This window comes from Sarcophilus harrisii, chromosome 3 (assembly GCF_902635505.1).
Source record: "Sarcophilus harrisii chromosome 3, mSarHar1.11, whole genome shotgun sequence".
Classification (NCBI taxonomy): domain Eukaryota; kingdom Metazoa; phylum Chordata; class Mammalia; order Dasyuromorphia; family Dasyuridae; genus Sarcophilus; species Sarcophilus harrisii.
In genome coordinates, this window is record NC_045428.1 from 18,453,045 (window position 1) to 18,477,285 (window position 24,241).

At 41.5% G+C, this 24,241-nt stretch overlaps 1 protein-coding gene across 3 annotated transcripts in view; it reads right to left on the bottom strand.

Moving 5' to 3' along the window:
* Positions 1–8,475: 8,475 nt before the first annotated feature.
* IFT80 (intraflagellar transport 80) overlaps positions 8,476–24,241 on the bottom strand; it is a 92,049-nt gene continuing 76,283 nt past the window's right edge. For 2 of the 3 annotated variants that reach the window (XM_031957594.1, XM_031957597.1), the window contains 5 exons: positions 23,384–23,555; positions 22,526–22,615; positions 22,263–22,435; positions 15,735–15,858; positions 8,476–8,614 (listed from right to left, as the gene is read on the bottom strand). In XM_031957594.1, coding sequence (XP_031813454.1) covers positions 8,507–8,614; positions 15,735–15,858; positions 22,263–22,435; positions 22,526–22,615; positions 23,384–23,555 — 667 coding nt within the window. In that variant the 3' untranslated portion in view covers positions 8,476–8,506. Of the gene's footprint in view, positions 8,615–13,093; positions 13,867–15,734; positions 15,859–22,262; positions 22,436–22,525; positions 22,616–23,383; positions 23,556–24,241 lie in introns of those variants that run through there. The other variant, XM_031957596.1, reaches the window with a different exon arrangement.

Below are 24,241 nucleotides of genomic sequence, written 5' to 3' on the forward strand. Positions count from 1 at the left end.
TTATAACCCTGGCATAGGATTCATATTTTCAGTGGAAATTCAAAGTTAATTTGTATACACTCACAGGGATTGATGAAAGATCATTTTCCTTCAGTTATAAATTAGTCAATAAACAAAGCTTAAATTATATCTCCTTAATGATTTTGATCATTGCTTTTCCATAATACCTACTTTGGCTGCAAATTGGCAAATGACTATATAATTGAGTTTCCCTGTTGCCACATTTGAAGAAGGCACAGTATCTTCCCTGATGACACTTGGCAGTTGATGTAATTTCAATGGTTTGATCAGAATAGCTGTCGGTCACAATTTGTCATTGAACAATATTGCTACTACTCTGCACACTGCTCTTGGGTTCTGCTTCATTTTCTACATCATTGCACAGAAGTCTTCCCAGGTTTTTCTGAAACCATCCTGCTCAACATTTCTTTTTTTCCCTTTCTATCATGTTTTTAGGTTACACACACACACACACACACACACACACACACACACACTTGTTTTTTACAGATTTCCATACAAATCATTTTGGGAGAGAAAAATCATAAGGAAAGAAAGGGGAAAGGGGAAAATAGTACACACTGATCTACATTCAGCCTCTATAGTTCACTCCCTGGATACGGATGGCATTTTCCATCTAAAATTTATTGGGATTGCCTTGGATCACTGAATTGATGAGAAAAACCTAGTTTATCTTAGTTGATCACTGCACAATCTTGTTGCTGAGTAACAATGTTTTCCTGGTTCTGCTTGCTTCACTCAGCATCAGTTCATGTAAATCTTTCCAGATTTTTATAAAATCAGCCTTTCATATATCATAACTAACTTATTTAGCCACTCCCCAATTGATAGGCATCCACTCATTTTCCAATTTATTGCCACCACAAGGAGAGATGCTACAAACATTTTTGCACACGTGGGTCCTTTTCACTCTTTTATGATGTCTTAGGGATACGGATACAATAGTGAGACTGTTGGATCAAAGGATATGCACAGTTTGATAGTCCCTTGGGCTTGGTTGAAAATTGCTCTCCAGAATGGTTAGATCCATTCACAATTCCACCAACAATGCATTAGTATCCCAGTTTTCACACATCCCTTCCAACATCTGTCATCTTTTTTCTGTCATCTTAACCAATCTGAGAAGTATGAAATGGTACCTCAGAGTTGCTTAATTTGCATTTCTATAATCAATAATATTTTAGAGCATTTTCCCCCTTTTTTTGAGCATTTTTTTATGACCACAAATGACTTTGATTTCTTCAACTGAAAATTGTCTGTATCTTTTGACCACTTATCATTTGGGGAACTGCTCATCATTCCTTACAATACGATAGTTTTAGTTTACTAAACGATAGTTTAGTCTATCATAATCATATACCACAACTTGTTCAACCATTCTCCGATTGACAGGCATCCCCTTAATTTCCAATACTTTGTCACCAGAAAAAGAGCTGCTATAAATGTTTAAATGTATAGATCCTTTCCCTTTCCCTTTTATCTCTAAGGAATATAGATCTAGTGATGGTATTGCTGTATCAAAGAGTATACAGTTTTATAGCACTTTAGGCGTAGTTCCAAATTGCTCTCCAGATCGATTGGATCAGTTCCATATGTGATTCTTGTCTACGTTTTCCCATAAATATTACATAGAAGATCTTTCCAATATAACAAAGGTCTTGCTCTTTTCGTATCCTGAGGGTACCAATATACCACTCAGGTTGTCTATCTGTTTTGAGTCCACTACAGATGTATGTTCCACAAAATCAACTGAGCTCACTATCTCTCTCTATAGCAATTCTTCTAAATTTTTTCATCCCGTCTCACACCTCCCATGGCTCCCCATTTCCCTCTCCACACTCCCAACTGAGAACTTTGCTTCATATTTTTCAGAAAAAAGAGGCCATTTCCCATGAACTCCCTCTTCCCCCCTCTTCCTTATCTCCGATAGCTCAGACACCTTCTTCCATTCTTCCATCCCTCACCCCTGTCTCACTTGATAAGGGACTTTACTCCTTATCAAGGCTAACTCTAAAGACACAAGTGATCCCATTCTGTTCTATTTCCTCCAACAGACAGTTCCCTTTTTTTCTTTTTCATTATCTCCCTCTCTCCTGGCTCATTCCCTGCTGCCTACAAACATGCTTCTGACTCACTTAAATCCAATTCATTTTCAAGACATCATCACTCTAATGTCATTGGTCCCTTTTGAGAATGAAGGACAAAAAAACACCATATATGCTCATATCTCTCCTATCTTGAAAAAAACCCTCACTTGGTCTTTTCATCCCGGCTGTCTTCTGTTATTTCTCCAGCTCACTGTAACTCAACTTCTTGAACAAATAACTCTTTCTACTTTCTTCTTACTTTCTTCTTCTTCACTCCTTGTAATTTAGCTTCTGTTCTTATCATTCCACCAAAACCGCTCTCTCCAAAGTCACTAATGATCTCTTAGTTGCCAAATGCAATGAATTGTTCTCCATCCTTAAGCTCTCTCAAGCTCTCTGCGGTCTTTGACACTACTGATCAATCAGTCTTTCCTCCTTGATTCTCTTCTTTTGAGATTTTCAGGACATCCCTTTCTCCTAGTTCCCTTTGAAATGGAAATAAAGATAACAAAGTAGAACTTAGTGTCAAACAAATGGAAATGGGGGTCACTAAGCCATGCATAAAAATCCCTTCAGACTGTCTTGACTTAGAAAAAACACGTGTTAACATTATCTATGTTTTATCGTATTTTTATCTTGATAAAAATACTTTAATTTAGTTCAGCAAATACAGAGATGTAGTGCAGGCCTCTAAGTTTAACATATGATGTAAGTCACTAATTTTGACATCTCTAGATAGAGTAATGAATTTGGTATCTGGGAGATGAGTTCAAAATCTGCCTCAAGCACTTGTAACCTTAAGCAAATCACTTAATCTGTTTCCTCATTTGTAAAATGGGAAGTTTATAGGATTGTTATGAGGATCAATTGAGAAACAAGCACTTCGCACATTTTGAAATACTTATAGATACCCCATCTATTACTAGTATGTTATATTGCTGCTTTGCACATAGTAGGCACTTAAATATTTATTTTTTTCAGTCCTACTCTCTTGCCTTCCATATTCGATCTGTCTTGTCCTTGTTCCATAGCAAGAAAAAAAAGCGTTCCAGTTGTGGAGAGATGACAAGACTAGGGACAATACAAGTGGACATCTGGATGCTGTGTGGGTGAAGCTGGTGACCCGCACTCCAATTGTATCACAGACATCTGTATAATGCCCTCACTACATTAGAGAACTATAATATTGGAGAAGAGTGTTTTTATACTAGTTCCTTGTGTTTAATTCCTTACCTTGTATTCCAACTCCTTTACTAATTTTCTTATTCCTAATGAAAGGTTTTACTTTTATAATGCATGTCCCTTTTTTGAGCTGATAGTAAGGTAAATTATTGAGCTCAGGTGATTTTATAGGCTTCCATTTTGAGTCAGCAGGGTCTTCACCCAACTTAGTTACAAATATTTCCAAAGAGACCTCCCAAAGTGAACTCAGCAGTTTGTGCAATTCCAGAGTTGAGTGGGATGGGGGATATACATATATAGAACTCGACTAAAATTGTAAAGCTGAGCTATAAGGTTTCTTGGTCAAAATAAGGCTCAGAACCCTCCTTATGTATTTTTTTTAAAAAAGCAGATTGTGTGTGTGTGTGTGTGTGTGTGTGTGTGTGTGTGTGTTTAACATGTAGAGTCTCTTTCTTACCAGGAAAAGATATAAAAATACTGCCTCACATTGCTTCCAACTGTCACTATTAGGCTTCTTGCTGGGACTGCTTGTGGACCAATTTACTTCAGCCATAACCTGTAATGAATCAAAATATTTGAAAATGCTGGATATATTTCCTTAGCACAATAATCAATTTGAGACAACAAAAGCAGCTGAAGCATTATTATCGGCAAAAGAAAATAGACAAACTCTCATTTTCCATTCCACAGAGCTGGAATAGAAGGCAGCAAGGTACAATAGAAAGGAGATTGGATTTGGAGGAAGTGGGTTAAATCCCTTCCAGTTTTAAAAAAGCTCAGTCCAAGTCCCCCACTGCCTCCTGTGACAGCCAACTCAGTCATCTTTCATGGATTACCCCATTCTCATTTTACAAATGGGCGGTCATGGCAGACACTGTCACCTGGTACTTGGGATTTCAGTAAGTGAAAATTGGGAGGCTCTGAGGGAAGGTGTGGGAGAGAAGGGTGTTGAGATTGATACCAAACTGAAGGTCTACAGACCAGCTGGGCTGACTTCACTGCTGCATCCTTGTAAAATCTGGAGAATGCAGCCGGGCCAGGCCAGGAAACTGAACCGCTTCCATTTGAACTGTCTCAGGAAGATTCTGAAGATCGCCCAGCAGGAGGAGATCTCACACCCTGAGGTCCTAAATGTCCAGCGCGCATTCCAACTCTGCTGCAGAAAGCACAACTCCTGGGCTGACCGCATTGTTTGGATAACAAGTGTACATTTGCCCAAAAGATTTTATGGAGATCTCACACATGGCAAGTGCTCACAACATGGTCAGAAAAAGCAATGCAAGGATACTCTCGGGGTCTCTTTAAGAGCTTTAGAATTGATTGAATAACATGGGACACTGGCACAGGACTGCCCAGCATGGCGGTCAGAGAAGGGGCTGTGCTCTGGGAGCAAAGCAGAACTGAATTAGCCCAGGAGAAACTGGAGATGGGCAAGCCCCCCACATGCGTCCGATCTGTGGCAGAGCATTCCCAGCTCCCATTGGTCTGCTCAGCCAGTGGGACACAATGACTGGTGCCATTTTGGTCCTTCGAGAAAATAGGACAACATAAGTAGGAATCCTAAATTATGGAGCAATAAGTTCCAGATCCGGAGTCAGATGATATGGATGTGACACCGGGAAGACGATATCATGGCTCGCAAGTGAATTGGATTTAAGTGAAGCACAAAGTCACCAGTCTCTCTTCCCGAGCCATTGAAATGGGCTGCACAATATTGCACTGAGGGTTGTTGTGGAGAATGTGCTTTGTAAACTGTACAGAACTAAAGAAATATCACAGGATGCTACAATTGGAAGGAATTCGACTTGTGTTTTTCTTTTACTTGTTTTCCATATTGACTATTCCAGTTCAAAGAAAAATTAAGGGAAGCAGCCATAAAGAAAGAATTGAAGGACTAAGGAACTGTAGTCAACCAGAGCTCTGCTGTAGTGATCCAAATGTGAAAATCATAAGTATGAAAGACTCTTCCATATCATCCAGAAGAGGAATGCAAATCAGTTTTTATGGCACAACTAGTAAATTTGCAAAGATGGGAAAAAATGTGATCAACATAGAAAGGGTTGTGGAAAGACAGGTACACTGATACATTACTGGTGGAGATTTGAATTAGACCAACCATGCTGAATAGCAAAATTTGGAATTATTCTCTGCCCCCCTTCTCCCCAAGTGGACAAACTGTTCATATCCTGGAGGTCCTATAGCTAGGTGAAAATGAAAACTCAGCTTAAGTCTCATTTTCTGCAGGTCCAATCCTTTCACCTCCTTCCATCCATTCTGACCTCTATTGTATATATCCAATTACTTACATGTGATATAACCAGTTAAAGAAAATGCACTCTCCATGAAGGCAAGAACTATTTTTGTCTCTTATTTTATTTTTGCCGTTGAATCCCCAGCAATTACCAGTGTTTTAGCACAGAGTAAATGCTTGTTAACTGACTGACTAACCAAAGACTGAAAAGTTTCCACCATGAACAAAATATTTATGGCAGAACTTTTTGTGGCAGCAAACAGTTGAAGACAAAGTAAATGCTCATTGGTTGAGGGCTGCTAAACTCGTTATAACCCAGAAATGTGATGATAGATTATTTCTGTGCTCTAAGCAATGATGGAAGTGAAGATTTGAAGAAACTTGGGATGCTTCTTTGCTTCTTCCCTTCTTTGAAGGGATGCTGAATGGAGGAAATAAATAAAAAGAAAATTAAATGCTGTATAATTATAATGATTAAGTTTAGTCCTGGAGATAAGAAAATTTACCATTCCCTTTATTGCAGAGGTGAGGGGGTATCAAGTGTAGAATCTCACTTGTGCTGGACAACATGAATGGATAAATATGCCGAACTGCTTTTTCCTTCTTTAAATCTGTTACAGGGGATATATTTCATTGGTAGGAAACAGAGAAGTGTGGAAATAAAAGTACTGCTAAAACAGAAGATGTCAATAAAAATAACCCAAAACATTTTTAAAAAGATTTCTCCTTGAGAGAAATTATATTTTCGGAATGCATTGCAATTATTTTCAACCCTTTTATATGCTGGAAAAAAAAAAACAAGGCTCTTACCATATAACCCAGTTAGACTGAATTTGAATCTCTATTCTAAAATACATATACATGTATATATATTAGGCAAATTTTACAGCCTACAGTTCTTCATCATTTTCTGAACATGGAAAATTAACAGATTTCCTTGTAGCATCAACAGCGAACACTGCTTTGAGCATTAGAATGTCATCACAAAAGGTTGAAGAGAAGGAAAGAAGGGAGGGAAAAAGGATGGAAGGGAGAGAGGGGGGAAGGAAGGAAAGAAGGGAGGGAGGGAGGGAGGAAGGAAGGAAACATTTATTAAGCACCTATCATGTGCTAAATACTTTAATAAATATTATCTCATTTAATCCTCATAACCACCCTAAGAAGTAGGTGCTTATGTTATCCTCATTTTAAAGTTGGGGACACTGAGAAAGACAAGAAATTTAGTGTTTTGCTGAGGATGACAGCCAGTGTGTCTGAGAGTACCTTTGATCCCAGGCCCTAAGCTCTGTGCACTGTGGCACCCCTGGCTGCCTGTATAGATTTTATTAAATTGCAGGCACGATGCTAATTCTTGAGATACAAATGGAATAAAAAAGGCAGTTCCCTACCTTCAAGGAGCTTACATTGTCATAAAAGGGAGCTGAAAAGGGGTAGGGGAGAAAGAGACGGACATAGAAATGGAGGTGCCCACCATGGGGACAAGGTCTTGAAGCCAGACAAGTCAGGCACAGAATTGGAAGGGAGATGAATAAAGGCTGGCTGGCCTGGGTCCCCGCCAGGGTGATCACGGAGTGAGGACTTATCCGGTGGCTGCAGTGAGGTCCCAGGTGCTGAGGGACATTTGAGGATGAGACAGCTGGAGAAGCTGGAGACTGTAAAGTCAGGAACGGGACCAGGAGGGAAATTAGAACTCAAAGGCGGCTGAGGAGAGACTGAGAGGCAAAGAAGCCCAATCCACATATCTGAGCATAAGAACTTCAATCCTGTTATTTAAAGAGCTCACTTTGGAGGGGAGGGGCTATCCTAGAAATATGTGGAGTATCTGATATTTTTATACAGAAACTTCGTCTTCTTGATTAACACTTGCCAGCTGTGCAGGCTGCCCAGCTCTCTGTGCTCTTGCATTCAGTATTTTAACACCATTCATTAACAAGTTTTCAGAAAAAGAATCCTACAGATGTTTAGCTAAAATAGCTTTAGGCCTGTTTGATGAAAGCATCAAGTAATAAGTATAAATGAACTTTATTGGATAAACTTATCTTTTAACAAATTTAGGAAAGGGGAAGAAATATCTGTACTAACAGCATTTGCAATCATTACATCACATTTAAATTCACAAAAGGTACAAAATTATTTAGTGCTAACATAGGAAATAAGTATGCAAAGACTTGTTTATATGAATTTTAACAACTGATAGGCCATAATATTTGAAGAAAGCTATTGTGATAGGTTAATAAAAAACTTCACTGTAAAATCTCACCTAAGTGAGGCACAGAATCCTATAGGCTGAGGCATTGGGGCAAGATAGCTTCTTTCAAATCGTGCCAAATTAGCAGCATTATCACCCACAACACTTTCTAAAGCCTTTTAACATCTTGCATGGAAACAGTGGGGAAATTATGCTGAAACCCAAACCTTATTCAACTTGAATAACCTTGAAGCGGCTTACGCAAGCAGCTTCAAAAAGTCCCTGATTGGGGAATCCTGAAACACACTGTCCTTGGTCAAAACCTAGCTTTAGAGTTGTCATGTCCCCTTCTCGGTGATAACTTTGTGTATGTGAGAAAAATTAAATGATACTCTCTTCTTTTTTAAGAGGAAAATCCTCAGCACCAATAGTAAGGACCCACCTGACATTTTCACAAATCCACCTTCTTTTATTTTCACTCTAATAACAATCTGGATGATTGTACAATTTTGGAGAGTTATAGGATAGTTCATGATAGTTCTTTTCAAAAAGTTCAGACCTTGGAGAGCAGCAGAAATGCTTCTACAAGAGAGCCTGTCAGGAATGGCAGTAGAGAGAAGATGGGCATCCAACCGCTCTTGGGACAGGGATGGCCAGGTAGGCGCAGGGGAACCAGGACAGGAAAGAAACCCTCTGCTAACGATAGGCTGGAGGACGAAGAGCTGAAACGGGCAGCCTTGGTCGGCCTCCCCACCCTGGACAGCGACTCCCAAGCTCTCAGTGTTTAGACATCAGGCTTTTGCCGATGAAGCTTGAGGACCGCTCCCGTTCTTTGGTAATCTCCATCTCTATCTTGGCTTTGATTTTGTCCCAGTCTACCTGGAGCTGCAGAAATAAAAGGAGAAGAGTGTTAATTGTACCTTTTCCCTGGAGCGGCAAGCCTTCCACCACTGTATTCCAATTAGAGTCTTTCTTGTATTTACTCTTGTATTTACTTGCTGGATGTTGTAATCACCAGTCTTAGCAAAATGTAAACCAGGGGTCCTCAAATTTTTAAATAGGGGGCCAGTTCACTGTCCCTCAGACTGTTGGAGGGCCGGACTAGAGTAAAAACCAAAACTTTGTTTTGTGGGCCTTTAAATAAAGAAACTTCATAGCCCTGGGTGAGGGGGATAATCATCCTCAGTTGCTGTATCTGGCCCACGGGCTGTATTTTGAGGACCCCTGAAAGCTTTCTGAGGGGAGGGAGTGTTACATGTCTTATGTAGAGTAGAGGTTTAATACATGTTTGCTGAATTGAATTTCTGGATTTTAATAATGAGTAAAACCCATGTGTATTAGAGCCGGGGTTTTCTGTTGGCAGATGATGTCTTCTTAGCATCTTAGGAAGCCTAAGCAGGTGTTTCCTGGTTCTAATTATTAATTGCTCACAGATGAACAAATTGGGAATGCTTTGGGAGACAACTTCAGATAGTGGGGAAAGGGGTGGGTCAGGATGGCTTTTTAACAGTTACATTTTAATATCTCACTTAAATAGGAGCATAGATTTAATACAGGAAGGAATCTTAGTAGTTATTAAGTCCAGCTCACTGATCTTACAGCTGAGGAAACTTGGACTTAGAGGTCTCCCAGGTGTGACTGAGCAGGGCATTCCCAAACTTAGGTCTGCTGACCCAAACTAGCACTTTCTCTAGAACATGAGGCAAACACACAGGCCACACTCACAGGTACCAACTTAAAATGTAAAGAGGAAATAATTAACAAAAACAAAGAAGAGATACCATGAAGGCATTTAAAAACCAAGTTAATGTATGGCTGCAGGGATCCTTTCTATTTGTGGGACACCCCTGCTCTGGAGCTCCAATAGCGGCAACAGCTCAATGGAAGAGGGCAGCCGACATTGGCGATGAAAGGATTCAGAGGAGGCCACACAGAGGTTGGGGGGAGGTTCAGAACTGCTCCGGTGACCTGCCCAGCTTGTCCTGCTGGAAACACCCCAAACTCCAAGTATTTGATTAATATGAGGCACAGAAGATTATTAGCTAAATGTCCTGGAGGGATAGGCTGCTGTTAAACTTTTCTCACCATTTATCTAATCTGATTCTATTATCTTCAAGCTTAAGGTTCCAAGAGATGCCCAAGAATCTATTCCGTATGGGAATGACTGGAATGAGACTTGGCCCATCCTTAAAGTGATTCTAGCAAGGAGAGCATGCCCAGAGCTGAGTCAATTCTGGGGTCAACCTGGTGGCGTGTGTCCTATCCAAGGCAAAACAAATTCAAGCTCAGGGCCTAAAAGGAACTAAGTGCTCTCTGATGGAAAAAGACTAAACTCCCAGACCCAAGTCAAAAACGAACCCAATTTCTAGTGTGAATGGAGGGGCAGCATGGGGAGATGTCACCTGCTATCCTGCATGCAACTCAAAATGTAAAAATTTAGGATAACGGGTGCTCAGGATATTCTTGTAAATCATCACGTGTTGTATGTTGATGGAATCACAGTTTACCTTTTATGAAGCAAAAAACACTTCATAGATGTGTGTGTGTGCACACACACACATACACACACACACACACACACACATATATATATATAATAATCAAAGAACAACTCATGGAAATGTGCAACAATCATCAAAATGCTTGAAGGGATCACTTTTCATTGAGATCATAGCCATTTTTTTTTAAATAGCAAAATAATTTTTGTTCACATTGAACAAAAATATTTGTGAAAAGGAGACCAAGTTTGATGAATTTCTTGGTCCTCCTCCAGGCCTAAATTAGCTCACAAATGTTTCTGAAATCAATCACAACAAAACCATTTATTGATGGTCCACTAGACACCTGTCCCTCACCAGAAGTCATCAAGTTAATTGCCTACATTGACATCAAGGTTTCATAGCCTCCAAATAAGACTGCCAGTTGAAAGCTATTATATGATTGAAAATAAATGTTTTACTCTGGCAGTTATCCAGTTTGTGAAAACTATTTTTACTGACATTGAAGACCAGCGGTTTCCAAATGTTTTTTGATCACTCACACTTGTCATTAAAACGTTTTTGAACATACACCTCCAATTTGTATATTATTTATAATTACACATAAATTATATAATATCCTACTGTGCTAATAATTATGTACATTATAAAACTTACCCAAAATAGAGTTAAAAGGATGACTTAACAGATGAAATAATATTCTATCAGTAAGGAGTGTGGACTCCCCATTGCAAGTATGATGGATAAAGCTAGAGTTCCCTGAGTAAAGGAGTGATGTGGTCAGACCTCTACTTTAGAAAAATCAATGTGGCAGCTGAGTGGAAGATGGGTCGGAGTGAGCAAACCCTCGCAAGGCACCACAATCATCCCGGGGTGAATGGGCCACAGGGCGGCAATGTCAGAGGAGGGGGTGCTGCAAAGATGGGAGCAGCGAGATCTGTTAACAGGATAGCCAGGTAGATGGATATGACACGGAAGCTGTAAAAACCTGGGGAACAAGAAGGGCAGTGGTGCCCCTGATGCTCACAGGGGTTAGGAAGAGGAGCAGGTTTGGGGAGAAAAGCGTGACTTGATGTTATTTGTGGTCCGGTTCATAATTCACTCAAGCCTGCTCATCCAGGAAAGTTTACTCTATTCCATGCAAAGCAAAAATGTGTAGGGTTCTTACTGACCACTGCCACTGTGCCAGCTTCAGTCATGACATGATCTGGGGCAAAGGGTGAGGACAGAATGCTCCCGGGGCATCTGAGCTGACTCAGAAGGAGGGGCAGTGTTTGGAGGACACAGGTAGGTAGTCATGCTGAAGGGAGAGTGAGATGGGACCATCTTCTGATTGGTTAGTTCCCACTCGGGATCAGGCCATAACCTCCAGAGAGGGATTCCATGGATCCTGCTTTGGACCACTGCCAAAGACCATGGGGGAAGGGAGCTTGGAAATGGTGAATTCTGGAGAAGTAACAGCTTGAGCAGCATATACACAGGACATATATCTTTATCTGCATGTAGATATAGACATATGGATAGGACTGTGAACTTCATAAAGATTCTCACAACTTTTTGAAATAAATATTATGACTACTGTCATATCCATTATACAGATAAGGAAAGAAAAGTGGAGAAAGATGGGATGTGTGCAGAGCTAAAGTACAGTGTCGTTGACTCAATCAGAGAAGTTTAGAGCAGCAGCATTTAAGTGAAAGTATTAGGAGCTGATCAGGAAAGAGACAAAAATTCTCTTTTTATATTAATCAAGTTCAAGTCCATGTGGTACAGAGATTAGTCCTCTCCTCTACATACTCCCATAATTCCTTATTTGCAGGCCAGATGAAATCATCTATGATTAGCTGCTTCTCAGATAAGAGTCTTTAAAAGCAGACTGTAGTTTGAAAGTTAATTTCAGGACTGTTTGTGTTTCCATTTGGGGCTCTGTTACAAAAGAAAATCTTGCCTTCAAACCGAGTTGACCAGAGAGGCGGTGTGTCTGTTTTTCCATCTAGGCAGTGCTCCCTGGCACGAGACTCACTGCTGAAGTATTCATTGTCCTTAATAACTATTCCAGGACGAGGATGAGGTTATGATTACCAAATTCCAGGTTATACTCCAATATTAAACAGATGATTTTTATATCTTTGGTTTTGGATAACTGCAGTCATTAATCCATTCAGTTTGAGAACTCTCATCCTGGGGTTCAGATGCCTCAAATGTGATGCCCAACTTCAATTATACCACTAGGTCTAGCTGGCCCTAAGTCCCAAACTACAACACGCTTCACATCTTACTCAAATCCATCCCACTGTTCCCAGGAAGGACATGCCCGATGGCTGTCCCAGGGGATTGATTTTCACCATCCCTCTGATTCCACAGATCTCTCTTCCCTGGTCCTCATTCCTATGTACTGTTTCCCTTGGTTAGAAAGAAAGCTTCTCAAGGCCAGAAATTGCCTTGATTTTGTCTTTTGGGATAGTGTCAGGCACGCACTAAGTGCTCATTCATTCTTTCATTCCTCCATTTATTCCTCCTCCCTTCCCATGGATGATCAAAAGTTAAGTTGGGCTTGAGGATCACAGAGATTTACTTTAGAGACACTTACACTGGTGTTTTGGGCTTTCTATTTGCTTTCTCTAATAAAATCTCATGTATTTGTGGGAATTGAATATTGGAAGATTCCTTAAACACGCTTCTCCCTGAGCACTGTGTTCTCTCTCTCCTTGAGGTTTTCAATTCTTTCATAAGCCATCACTGAGACTCTTCTATGAGCACCAAAGTTCTATTTCTCCAACTCTATATTTTTAGAATAGCTTACATGCAACAAAAGTGATCATTTAAAGAAAAACCCTGAAAAATCCAATAGGTTTCCAATATTATAATCTCTGAAAGATTCCAAGAAGTTCAAGGACAGGAAACCAGTGGGGATGAAGATATTTGTAAGTTCCTGCAATTTATGAACTGCTCTCTAGGATTTTCTGATGCAGAAAAAGAAAAAAACCTGAGATTTTAGCAAGATATGCAGCTTCCCTCAAACTATACAATATAGAACTTGACAAGAAAAATTCTCTGAAGGTAAAGAGAAAGACAAGGTGAACAGTAAGAAGAGAGGCAGCATGACAGTCGCTCGAGTGTTGGCTTTGGAATTAAGAATCAGGAAGATCGGGATCCAATTCCTCCCTTTGACAGTCACTATTGTGTGACTTCAGGCAAGTGACTGTTCTCATTTATTAAATGCTGGCATTATTCATAAAGTTTTTAAACTACCCAAAAACAATGCCTCTGGAACCTTTTTAATTACCACATGTAATCTCACTTTCTGGCTCAGCATGGAAGGGCCATCAAAGCACATGGGCAGTGGTTCCTCCCAGCTGCCTCTGCGGTCATTAGTCCAGTTCCCCCCAATTACCAGGGAGCCAAGACCAACAGAGTCCATAGCCATGGAAAGGGAGCCCAGAGCTGAGACTGAGCCCGTGACCCAGCACAACTAGGAGCGCCTGAAGTCCAAGTCCTCCGAGTTCCATGGGGAAGCAAGATGGAGTAGCGAGGAGTCACCAGACCCATCTCAAGATGCTTCTGGCAAGGCACCTAACTTCCAGCCTCTTTTCTCTTCTCTTAAGTAGGGGTAGTCACCCTAGCACTGACTACCCAGGGCTGTTGGGAAGAATAAATGAGATTGATATTATTAATAATAGGTAGCATCCTCCTAAGATCTAAGATTTAAATTCAACATTTCCCCACGGAAATTAGTCCCCTTAAACAACAACATTTTCCATGGCTGACCCTGAGAGTGGGTGTTCCCTTGCAGGAGAGGGAAATGGCCTTTGCCCAATAATTAGCCAAGCCTCCGATTACTTTGTTAGAGACAGGGGAGTAACATGGAAAGGAAAGTGAATTAGGCATCAGGTGCCCTGAGTTCTAAGTCGCTACTTGTAAGTCATTCACTATCTGTGGGCCTCAGTTTTCTCCAAAGGGAAAAAGGGAAATGGGGAAGACAGAAAGCCTGAGAGATCTTGTAGATCTCAAGTTTTTATGAAAAAGAAGGTGAAACTTAATGATGGAAAGAAAGAAACACATATACTTAAAAGATAGAGATAAAACAGTCTTAAAGATATTCTTTCCCTGGGTAAGTTACTTATCCCCAATTGCCTCAGCAAAAAAAAAAAAAAGAAGAAGAAGAAGAAGAAGAAGATATTGTTAAAAAGTTACTTCACAATTTATCATTTGATTTACTAATGATGAATACTAAATCAAGAAAAATCCTTGATTCTAAGCAGCTCTAGATTTCAAAAGGATTTCTAGTGCTACAAATCAGAAAACTAAGTAAGAATGTATGCTTCTGTTAGATAGAATACAATTTCCTGGAAGATAGAAACTGTCTTCTCTAAAGGGTATAATATAAAATTCATCATACTTGTCTGAATATAGGCTACATGCACTAAAATGGAATCTCTTCGAGAGGAAAAAATAACACAAATTATAGGAGGTATTCAGGTTTTGTACAAGCCAGATTTGCATGGAGGGAGTATGCTCAATATTCTAACCAATTTAGTACTAAGTGTTGACAATAAGGAAAGAGAATATTAGCAATGCACAGGGGAGTGAGATTACAGACCATTCCCCCAAAGGCAGAATACCTCCTTCTACTCTCCCATTCCCTCCAGCCAGGGGCCTAGGAGGTTTAGACTGCTCAGCACTGTAGCACAAGGAGTGACTTTGTTCTGCCTGATGAATGAGGAAGTCCCTCGAGTTCCTGAGCCTCCTGAGCAGTCCAGAGGGTCTCAATTTAGGCCAGGGACAGTCTACCTTCCTAAAGAGATCTGCTTCAGGTCTATTCCTGTACTCTGATGGTCAGTCAATAAATGTGAAGTGACAGGTAAGCTAAGCACTGAGGATACAAAGAAAGGCAAAACACAGTCCCTGCCCTCAGGTAGCTCCCAATCCAATGGCCCCAGCTTGGTTCCAGCTTCATAGTAATTCTCTCTCTTCATCCCTCATTGAGAGACTGACTCCTGGCAGGTCCTCTGGAATCAGGTACTCAGGGAACCATCCCAAAAGCCTCTAATGCTACATCAAGGTCCAGGGGCAAGGGCTAATGACAAATTAAGTCTAGAGATGGCTGGTGGGTGATTTTTTTTTTAAATAAGAATTAGTCACAATATAGGAGAGATTGCAGAAGTTTCAGGGGAAACAAGTCAGATTAAGTTCATGACATCATAAGGATAGGCGATTATCCTTAAAGACAATTATAGTAAAGAATAAAAAAACATTTTAAACTCTTTATTACTTCTATTCATATAAGAAATTATTATTGGGGCAGCTAGGGGGCACAGTGGAGAGAGCACCAGCCCTGAAGCCAGGAGGACCTGAGTTCAAATGTGACCTCAGACACTTGACACTTTCTAGTTGTGTGACCCCTCGGCAAGTCACTGAACCCCAACTGCCTCAGCAGAGAGAGAGAAAGAGAGAGATAAAGAAAGAAAGAAATTATCATTGACATTTTAATTTGTACCAATACTTACCCCTTCTGCATACTGCAAATAGCGTTTATTAGTTTCCTGTTTCCCAAACGTCTCCAAAAACTTTTGCCGGTATGCAAGAACTGTGTCGACATGTGTCTTATGCTTTACAGCCAACTCAAGGGCCCTGTGAGAAGAAACGAAGAGGGAGAATGAGGGGGCCGGGCCACCCACCAAGACAACAGCTCCCGCCCTCACCCACCCTGTTGTTCTCACTTTGACTCTTTCCAAGCTGTAATACACAACCCTCCTGGATCATTTCGGGTCATTTTATGCACTTCTTTCTCTGTGATAAATAATTTGATCAACTTGGGCAAAGTCAAAAGTTAGTCAAGGCTTTCTCCTGAGTAGCTAGCTAAACTCTAGATTTTGGTCTTTTTCAACTACTATAACCTTAATTAAAAAAAAAATCAAGATCTTGTCATCAGTCTATAAACGTAGCATCAACAAGGCAGCAGCTTCAAAGCCTTTTTTGAAGCAGGCAAATTAAACTAATTCTTTCAAGCCTTAATAGCTTAAAATGGGCCAAGCAAAAATGTCCTTCTAGAGCCTCGTCTGAATTCTTTGAAAAAAAAACAGTCACTGAGGTATTCCAATAACTAACACAATTCTTTTAAGTTAATAAAATCTCCTCTAACATATGTGAATTCCCAAGTTTGGGATATTTTATCAAACAAAAAATGGGGAAGCAAGTGGATCACAGGATAACACATTTGGGGTGGGGAGGGCTTTATGAGATTCAGCCTATAGATCATCTACAGTCTAGAGAAGCAGCAACTGAAGCCCAGCAGTTAGGAGGCCATGTCACAAAGGAATATTTTGTGTGACGTGGAAACAAAAGTATCTGGATGGAAGAGAACATTCTTTTCCTGCTGGATTGCTACTTAAAACAGTTCCCTAAAAGCCTAGGGTGGGCTACCGCATTCAGGAGACAACTAACTCCACATTATGTGCGAGTCACAGAAACAGTATGTCTCCAGTTCTAAAATGGTTATCTGGCAGCTAAACAAATGAGACATTAGGTTCTGAATTTGGAAGGAATCCATGGATCTCTCTGTACTCATTTTAATAGGCTGTATATAAAGTTATTTCAAACTATGATCTTTTAAATATTCTGATCAAACCCCAAGTACTTTGTTTAACCCAGAGAAAGTCATAGAGGAGTGAAGAGCTAAACATGGATCCTCTGTAGACTCTCCCATCCAGAAGCCTCAAGGACTCTTCTTCAGCTCCCCAATGGTATCCACAGACACGAAGGCGATTCCCAGATCTAAATCTGCATGAGAGGCAGAAGTTCCTGGGGAGAGTTTGCTCCTTAACAGGGGCATTTGAGAAGCTGAGGGGGCAAAGGGGCTTCCATGGATGGACATGCTGCTGGATCCCTGAGCCCCTGGCCTTCCCACTAGGGGCCATAGCTCTCTGTTTGCCCCATCCCTGCTTGCACGCCCATCTCCCTGCCCAGGGGACCCCATTCCATCCTCTCTTCCCCTGGGGCCCGCCCCTTCCATTACCTCTTTCTCTGCTGCCCACAAATTCTCCACGTCTCCCCACTCTAAGCACCCTCCTCTGATCCCACCATCACCTAGGGACATGTCTTTGCCTCTGGCCCCCACCACAATCTGTGGGGGACAATCATCCAGGTCACCAGTGGCCTTTAAGGGCCAAACCCAATGGCCTCTTCTTGGTTCTCATCCTGGCCTTCTCCATGGCCTCCAGCATCCCTTTTTTCATGCCAGTCTCAGCAGTTATTTTTGAAGGAAAAAATAATTACAGAGGAATAATTGTGGGGAAATGGCCTGCCTTCCTCATCCCAGCAACCACTGCGGACCCAAGGAATGGCAGTCCAATACTTTGCCCCTGTGCCTGGCCCCTGACCCGGCTCTAAATCCAGTGGAGATGGGGCCAGTCCCAGACCAACCCTGAGGGGCCAACAGGAGGCAGCACAGCCCGGGCAGGTCATGCCAGCTCCATCCCCTAGACTAACCTTGGGGCCCTGCCCCCAAAAGTCTGGAGGAAAGACATGCTCCAGGTCAGGCCCTCCAGTCACCCCAGGAAGAAACTTCTATGGCAGCAGCTGCCTGGGGAGCTCCTGCAGCCACAACCACTGAAGACCCATAACTGGCCCAAAGCCCTGGCCATGGCCTGTGGTTCAGCATCAAAAAAATGGAATCAGCTACATGAGGTTACAGAGGCCTTACCATGGGCTTTACTGCAGGCCCCACCTCCAATATGACTTGTGGCTGGAACCTTCCCTGGGCGTTGTCTCCTGCATTAGACCAGGAGCTCGTTCTGAGGGGATGCCCATCAACAAGTTATGGAATATGAATATGATGAGATACTTTGGTACCGCAAGAAAGGAGGGGGGACTGACACGGAGTTAACTGAGCAGAACGAGAACCTGTTTCTATACTAACAATATTATAATCAACTTTGAAATTCTTAGTAACTCTGACCGTTGCAATCATCCACCACAATTGCAAGGACTCATGATGAAAAATGCCATCCATCTCCAGAAAGAAAGCTGATGGACTGAGTAAAGACTAAAGCATATTTTCTTCTATTTCTTTATTTTTCTTGCCTTACATTTTGTTTTTTTGTGGAACATAATATGGAAAGCTGTTTTGTGTTACTACATATGGATGATGGGTTCTGGTGTTTTGTTTTGTTTTGTTTTGCTTTTTGCCTTCCTAATGAGGGAGGGAGGTGATGAGGGACAATTTAGAACTGGAAATTAAATAAAATTGAATTTTTAAAAAATAGAATGTGAGTTCCATGAAGAGGTACTCGCAGTTTTCTACTTGTAGCCCTTGTACTTGTCAGAGGTCTGCACATGGTAGTGAATAAATGCTTCATTTGTCCATTTACCTATCCATTTATTCCTTCTTGGTGCTCCCAAGCCTAGAGCTTGCAGAGAACCTGCTGACCTGCATTGGTGGAAAGCTTTGAAAGATTGGTATAGACAGAGAACAACCAGAAAAGGAAAATCCCTGGACTGGAAGGGACTAATGATGTCTGAACAAGAATTCTCTCTCCAAAGCTGGCAAAAGTCATTCAGTAATTGCTTAGAGTCTTTAATTAATCTGTCAATAAGCAGCAGCTGGGGGTAACACAATGGACAGAGTGCTGAGCCTGGAGTCAAGAAACCCTGAGTTCAAATTTAGCCCTAGACTTCCTAGCTGTGTGACCCTGGGCAAGCCACTTCCCTGTCTGCCTCAGTTTCCTCACCTGTAAAATGAAGACAACAGGAGCAATTACCTCCCAGGGTGATTGTAAGGATGTAATGAAAGCCTAGTTGTAAGGGGCTTGGCACAGTGCCTGACATAGAGTAGGTGCTTTAAAGTTGCTAGCTATCATCACTACTATTGGTACGCTATGACAGAAGTTGGCCAATAAGCGCTAAGGGATACAATGAAAAAGTAAACGACAAAGGTGGCTCCTGCCCTCAAGGAGCTCACGGGAAGACATCAGGCACCTGGCTACTGTACAAACCAGAAGCAGAGCAAATTCAGGAGAGCCATGGCGGGAAGGCCCCAGAAGTTGGGGGGGATTTGCAAAGGCTTCCTGCAGGAAGAGCTAGGAGCAGGGATGAGGAGGGAGAGCCTTCTGGGCCTGGGGGCAGCTGACTGACTGGCAGAGCCTCTGAACATCCTGGGGCTGGTGGGGAGACCCTGAGTTTCTCAGGTGAGCAGAGAGCTGCAGCAGGTGAGGGGGCTGCGCCAAGGAAGAGGCAGAGCAGGGTCATGAGAGGTGGGGACGGAGGGATCGGACCCGACTGCGAGTGGGAGCAGTGAGAGAAAGCGGGCACCTGGGAGGGAGGAGAGGGGAGAGACCGGCTCTAGACGAGCTAAGTTTTCCATCCGTCTGCAGCGTCCCGCAGGAACTCAGAAGCCAGCGGAGCTAAGTGGACAAGAGATCACAACGCCTGACCATGGCCATGCCAGCCTGGCCCCTTCTGCTTCTGCTTGTGTCTGACTGTCAGGAAGGCTCCCCTTACACAGAGCTGATTGAGTGCGAGGATGGAGAGGCAGGAAGCAGGGGCGTTATCAGGGTGGGTTCTGAGGCAGCAGTGAGCCCCCAGGAGGAAAGTGTGAGGAGGAAACATCAGTCACTGTGCTGGAGAGGCCTTGGAGGCAGGGGACGAAGAGCAAGTCTCTTAGAACCCCTGAGCCCTCCTGGGCAACTGCCTAAATCACTAAGTCGCAGAGCTGTCCCAAATCTTTACTGGGAGAGTTTCCTTACCCAGAGATTCCCACATCAAAAGCTCAAGGGCCCCCAAAAGTAAAGTCACATCCTCAGGGCCAAGCTGAAGAATCCTGGGAGCTTGTGGGTCACCCAGGCCATGCAGGAACCAGCCGGCACAGCTGGGAGCCAAGCCCAAGTTTCTGACTCCAAATCTGGCATAGTTTCCATTGCACCTTTCATGACAAAAATAGTGTACGCCTGCAAAGAACTAGGCAGAAAAAAGAACCCAAATGGTGTTTCTGGTTATCCTTTTAAGTGAATAATGCTTCCTTATGGTAAGTAAAAGGATTTGAGACCCACATTTACCCAAGACAGAGCCTACACTTGGAATTGTATCTGTCTGGTCCAAATAATTTACAGACTTAATTAGATAAACCTAAGTGCTATCTAACATGTGTTATTTTCAGATATCAGCAAGAAAAGATGATTGTCTTTATTAGTCCCTATTGTGTATTAAATAATCATCAACTCTGACTTTTTCCATTTTTCTCTTTCCCAATAAGAGCAAATTTAAAAATAAAATTTAAAGTACTTTTCCCATTACAACCAAAGTCCAGTTTTCACATTTTAAGAAAATGAAGAACAAAAGTAGGAACATTGATTGGGGAAACACTCCTGAGACCTAGGACAGTGCCAAAGGAATGAAATAACAGCTTTAAAATTTAAAGAGCTATTACATGCAGAGATTCAATAGTGCTTATCCAGCAATTTAGATTGCTTGTTATATATTTTATTTTAAAAATTAAAGCAAGTTTTCCCAATATTCTAAATTTAGTTTATTTGCAAACTGTCAAATTACCAAAAGAACATTTAAATGCCTTTCTATATTGAGTAATTGTGAATTAAGGTTAATAAGGTCTAGGCTGATCAAATATAAACTGGCAGATGCATCTTTATGAATATTGTACATGTATGAACTGTGCAGGGTAGGGTGCATATTTCCTCCTTTTAATTACTGAAACCAGCTGCAAAAAAAAGTTTTAAAATATCTTAGGAGAGGACAATTAGCAATGTAAATGTGCAGTTTCTGGCACCTCCCTAAAAACCATTAAACAAAACAGTGAAACCTTAAAATTTTGAAAAGTTATTTTTGATGAGTCAGAAATATAGAGAAAAGCAGAACTAGTTCCTGCCAAGAGGTCTATTTAACCTGCAAACCAGAGGTCCAGGTCAACTATCCTAAGGGTTTTGAATGGCCCTAAATGCTATTTGCATTTGAGTGGATCATTTTGCCCATTTGTAGCTGGGCAAAAGGATATTATTACCTAGCCATATTTTCACAAACAGAACAGAACCCATAAAGTAACTAAGTGCTCATGGGGGGGGGGGGGAGGAGGGAGATTGTCTGTAGAAAACTTAGGAGAAATTTAAGTAACTTCTATCTGTATGTTAAACATCCTTAATTAACTAAGAAATGCCCTTATTTTTTATTTCCTCACAAAACCAAAACATCCCCAACCAAACCAAGTTGTCAAAGAGAAGCTAAGTAATTAGTCAAGAGCCAGAGGGGGAGGAGGAGACAATGCAGAAAAATGGACTGGTACCATTTTCAGTTTAGTAAATTGGTCAAAAAATATATATTAAACACCTAGTATGTGCCAGGCACTGTGTTAGGAGCTGGGAAAAAACAGAGTAAAAGATAGTCCCTGTCCTCAAGGATTTCGGAGTATAAAATGAGGGATAAGACATGCAAATCACTGTGTACAAACATGCTACAGACAGGAGAAACTGGAAATACTCTACAGAGGAAAAGCACCAGACTTCTGAGGGAGCAGAAAAGACTTCCTGCAGAAGGTTGACAGGCGGGCACAAGTTAAGACCTAGCCCTTCATTGACTGGGGACAAAAGAAAATGATATCAGGACCTCACTCCCTGCAGGTGTGAGACCAAGGGAAATGGTAATGGTGAAGCTCTTGGTGCAGGGCCTGGCAAACAGGAGCCGTCCCCTAAATAGGAGCCGTAAGGGGAATGGCGGTGAAGATTCGGCCTCCTAGAGTCACCTAGAGCATGTGCCAGATACACAAGGATCGTACCTTGTGGCCCATCAGGAGCCGAGTTCTGACTCACTGGGCAGTTCGCAGCTAAGAAGGGGAGTCCTCCCACTGCCCCCGTCCTTGTCCCACCTCCAAATCTACAACAGCAAGCTAAAACACTGTCTGACTGGAGGGTCCGGCTCGTGGACGGTCATCTGTCCAAACCCATCCCTAGAGCAAGCCTTTCCTACTCGTCGCATCTCCAGGAGCCCCGGGAGGAGGCCAGCCTGACAGTCTCCTGTGTCTGGGTCAGTACCTTTCCCAGTTGTAAAGATTGATGTTGATCTGGATCGCCTGGTAAATGAGGCCGGCCTGAAGGAGCACCATCTCGGCCTCCTGGATGTTGCCGCTGAACATCAGCATGTGGGCCATCTTGGACTCTTTGGACGGAAGGTCTTTGATGGAATTGATGTACTGGACCTTGTCAATCTGGACAAAAGAGAAGACATATTCGAAAGGGGAAGGAAACTCCTGTGGTTTAAATCAAGCTACAAGACCCAGACAAAAAGAACTGCTTACTTCCCCAATGGACGCGTAGCCTATTTCTGCAGTTGTCATGTCTCGATTGGCCACTGACATGGCAGCCAGGCAAGCCCACATTGTCTGCTCCTAAAGCGAAACAGGAGGAGGAGAGTTTTTCGTGATCAAGCTGTAGTAAAATAAACAATTTAAGTATCAGAACTAAAATAACAGCTGTAATTGGATTTTAGTTTTAAAAAGTAAATGCAATAGCAGAGTGTTCCAAAGGATAAACTTCAAAACAGTTTTAATTTATGGAGTCTCTTTGGATAAGTGTAGAAACACCAGAGATTAATTAAAAATAATTTCTGAGGGAAAAAAAGGTTTTTTTTTTCTGAATTACCTTAAAAATATACCCTCATGGCAACATTGGGTTGTAGGCCTATAATTATGCATGTGTTATCAGGAGTTCCTAGGATTCGTCTTTTCATTTTTGAAGAATACACCTAACTGATCTTAAGAACTAGCAGGAAATGAGGCTTTCTTTGAAAAGAAAGCTCTATCACCTTCTTCAGAGTGGTTCAAAAGGATGACAGATTTCTAGTGGGCAGGAACATTACAGTCCCTGAGTCCAACACTTGACAGATAAAGAGTGTGTCCCAAGGCCACAGAACTAACAAGCTTCTGAGAGAGAATCTTGTTCCCAGAACCAGTTCCCTGCCCAAAGGAGAGAAAGACTCCAAGAAGTCCCTTTGGAAAGGAAGCAGAACATGAAGCCCCCTGTCCCATCTCTCTAACTGCCCCTCCACCATCTGTTCCACTCTGGACCCAAGAGCTACATAATCACCAAAAATGCAACATCGATGCAAGACAAAGAGAACGTCCAGGTTCATCTGAACTTAACTCAACTGAACGTACCTTAACAAAGCGACACAATCTTACAGCATCTTCCCATTTTGAACTGCTAACATACTCGTGAAGAATAGCAGGATACGGAGATATGTTGATGTGAACCAGAGAGCCGTCTGCTCTTCTTATAGTTACCTGATTTCCAACAAAACTCACAATGTGGGGATTCTTACTGAATTCACTGTTAAAAAAAGTAAATGTTAAGTTACTTCCAATTTTTAAAAATGGGGACTGTATTCCAAGAACAAATTTTTCTATAGACTATTATTATAGATTTGGGGTAATCATACATCTTGCCCTATCCAAACAGTGCTAACTGCCTTCAGAGTCCTCAAACGCATACGTGAAAAGAAATATTTATAATAAAAATGAACTGTACTTTCCTTTATGTACTTGTACATGAATATATGATATATCAAAAACCATTACATATTTGAGGTTTAACTTGAGAAGCATTTGCATTTAGGCCTCTAAACAGCTTGAGCTTCTACTTCTTCAACACTAAATCATTCTATTTCAAGAATAATAGAGCTATTAAAAGGTGAACTAATAAAAGTAAGAGAATTGTACATTTTATGTTATTTTCATAATTATAAGAGATGAACAAGAGTGACCTCGATGATTTTAGATTAATATTCCACAAAGACTCTTCAGCAATAAATCTTTTAAAAGGTCAAGTTCAATAGGAGTTTCAGTAACTTCAAAAAATTTCTTTGTTGTTTTTTTATTTTAGTCATGTCCAATTCTTTGTGACCCCATTTGGGGTTTTCTTGGCAAACAGAATGGTTTGCCATTTCTTTTTCTTTGTCCTTTACAGATAAGGATACTAAGACAAGCAGGATTAAATGACTTGACCAGGATCACATA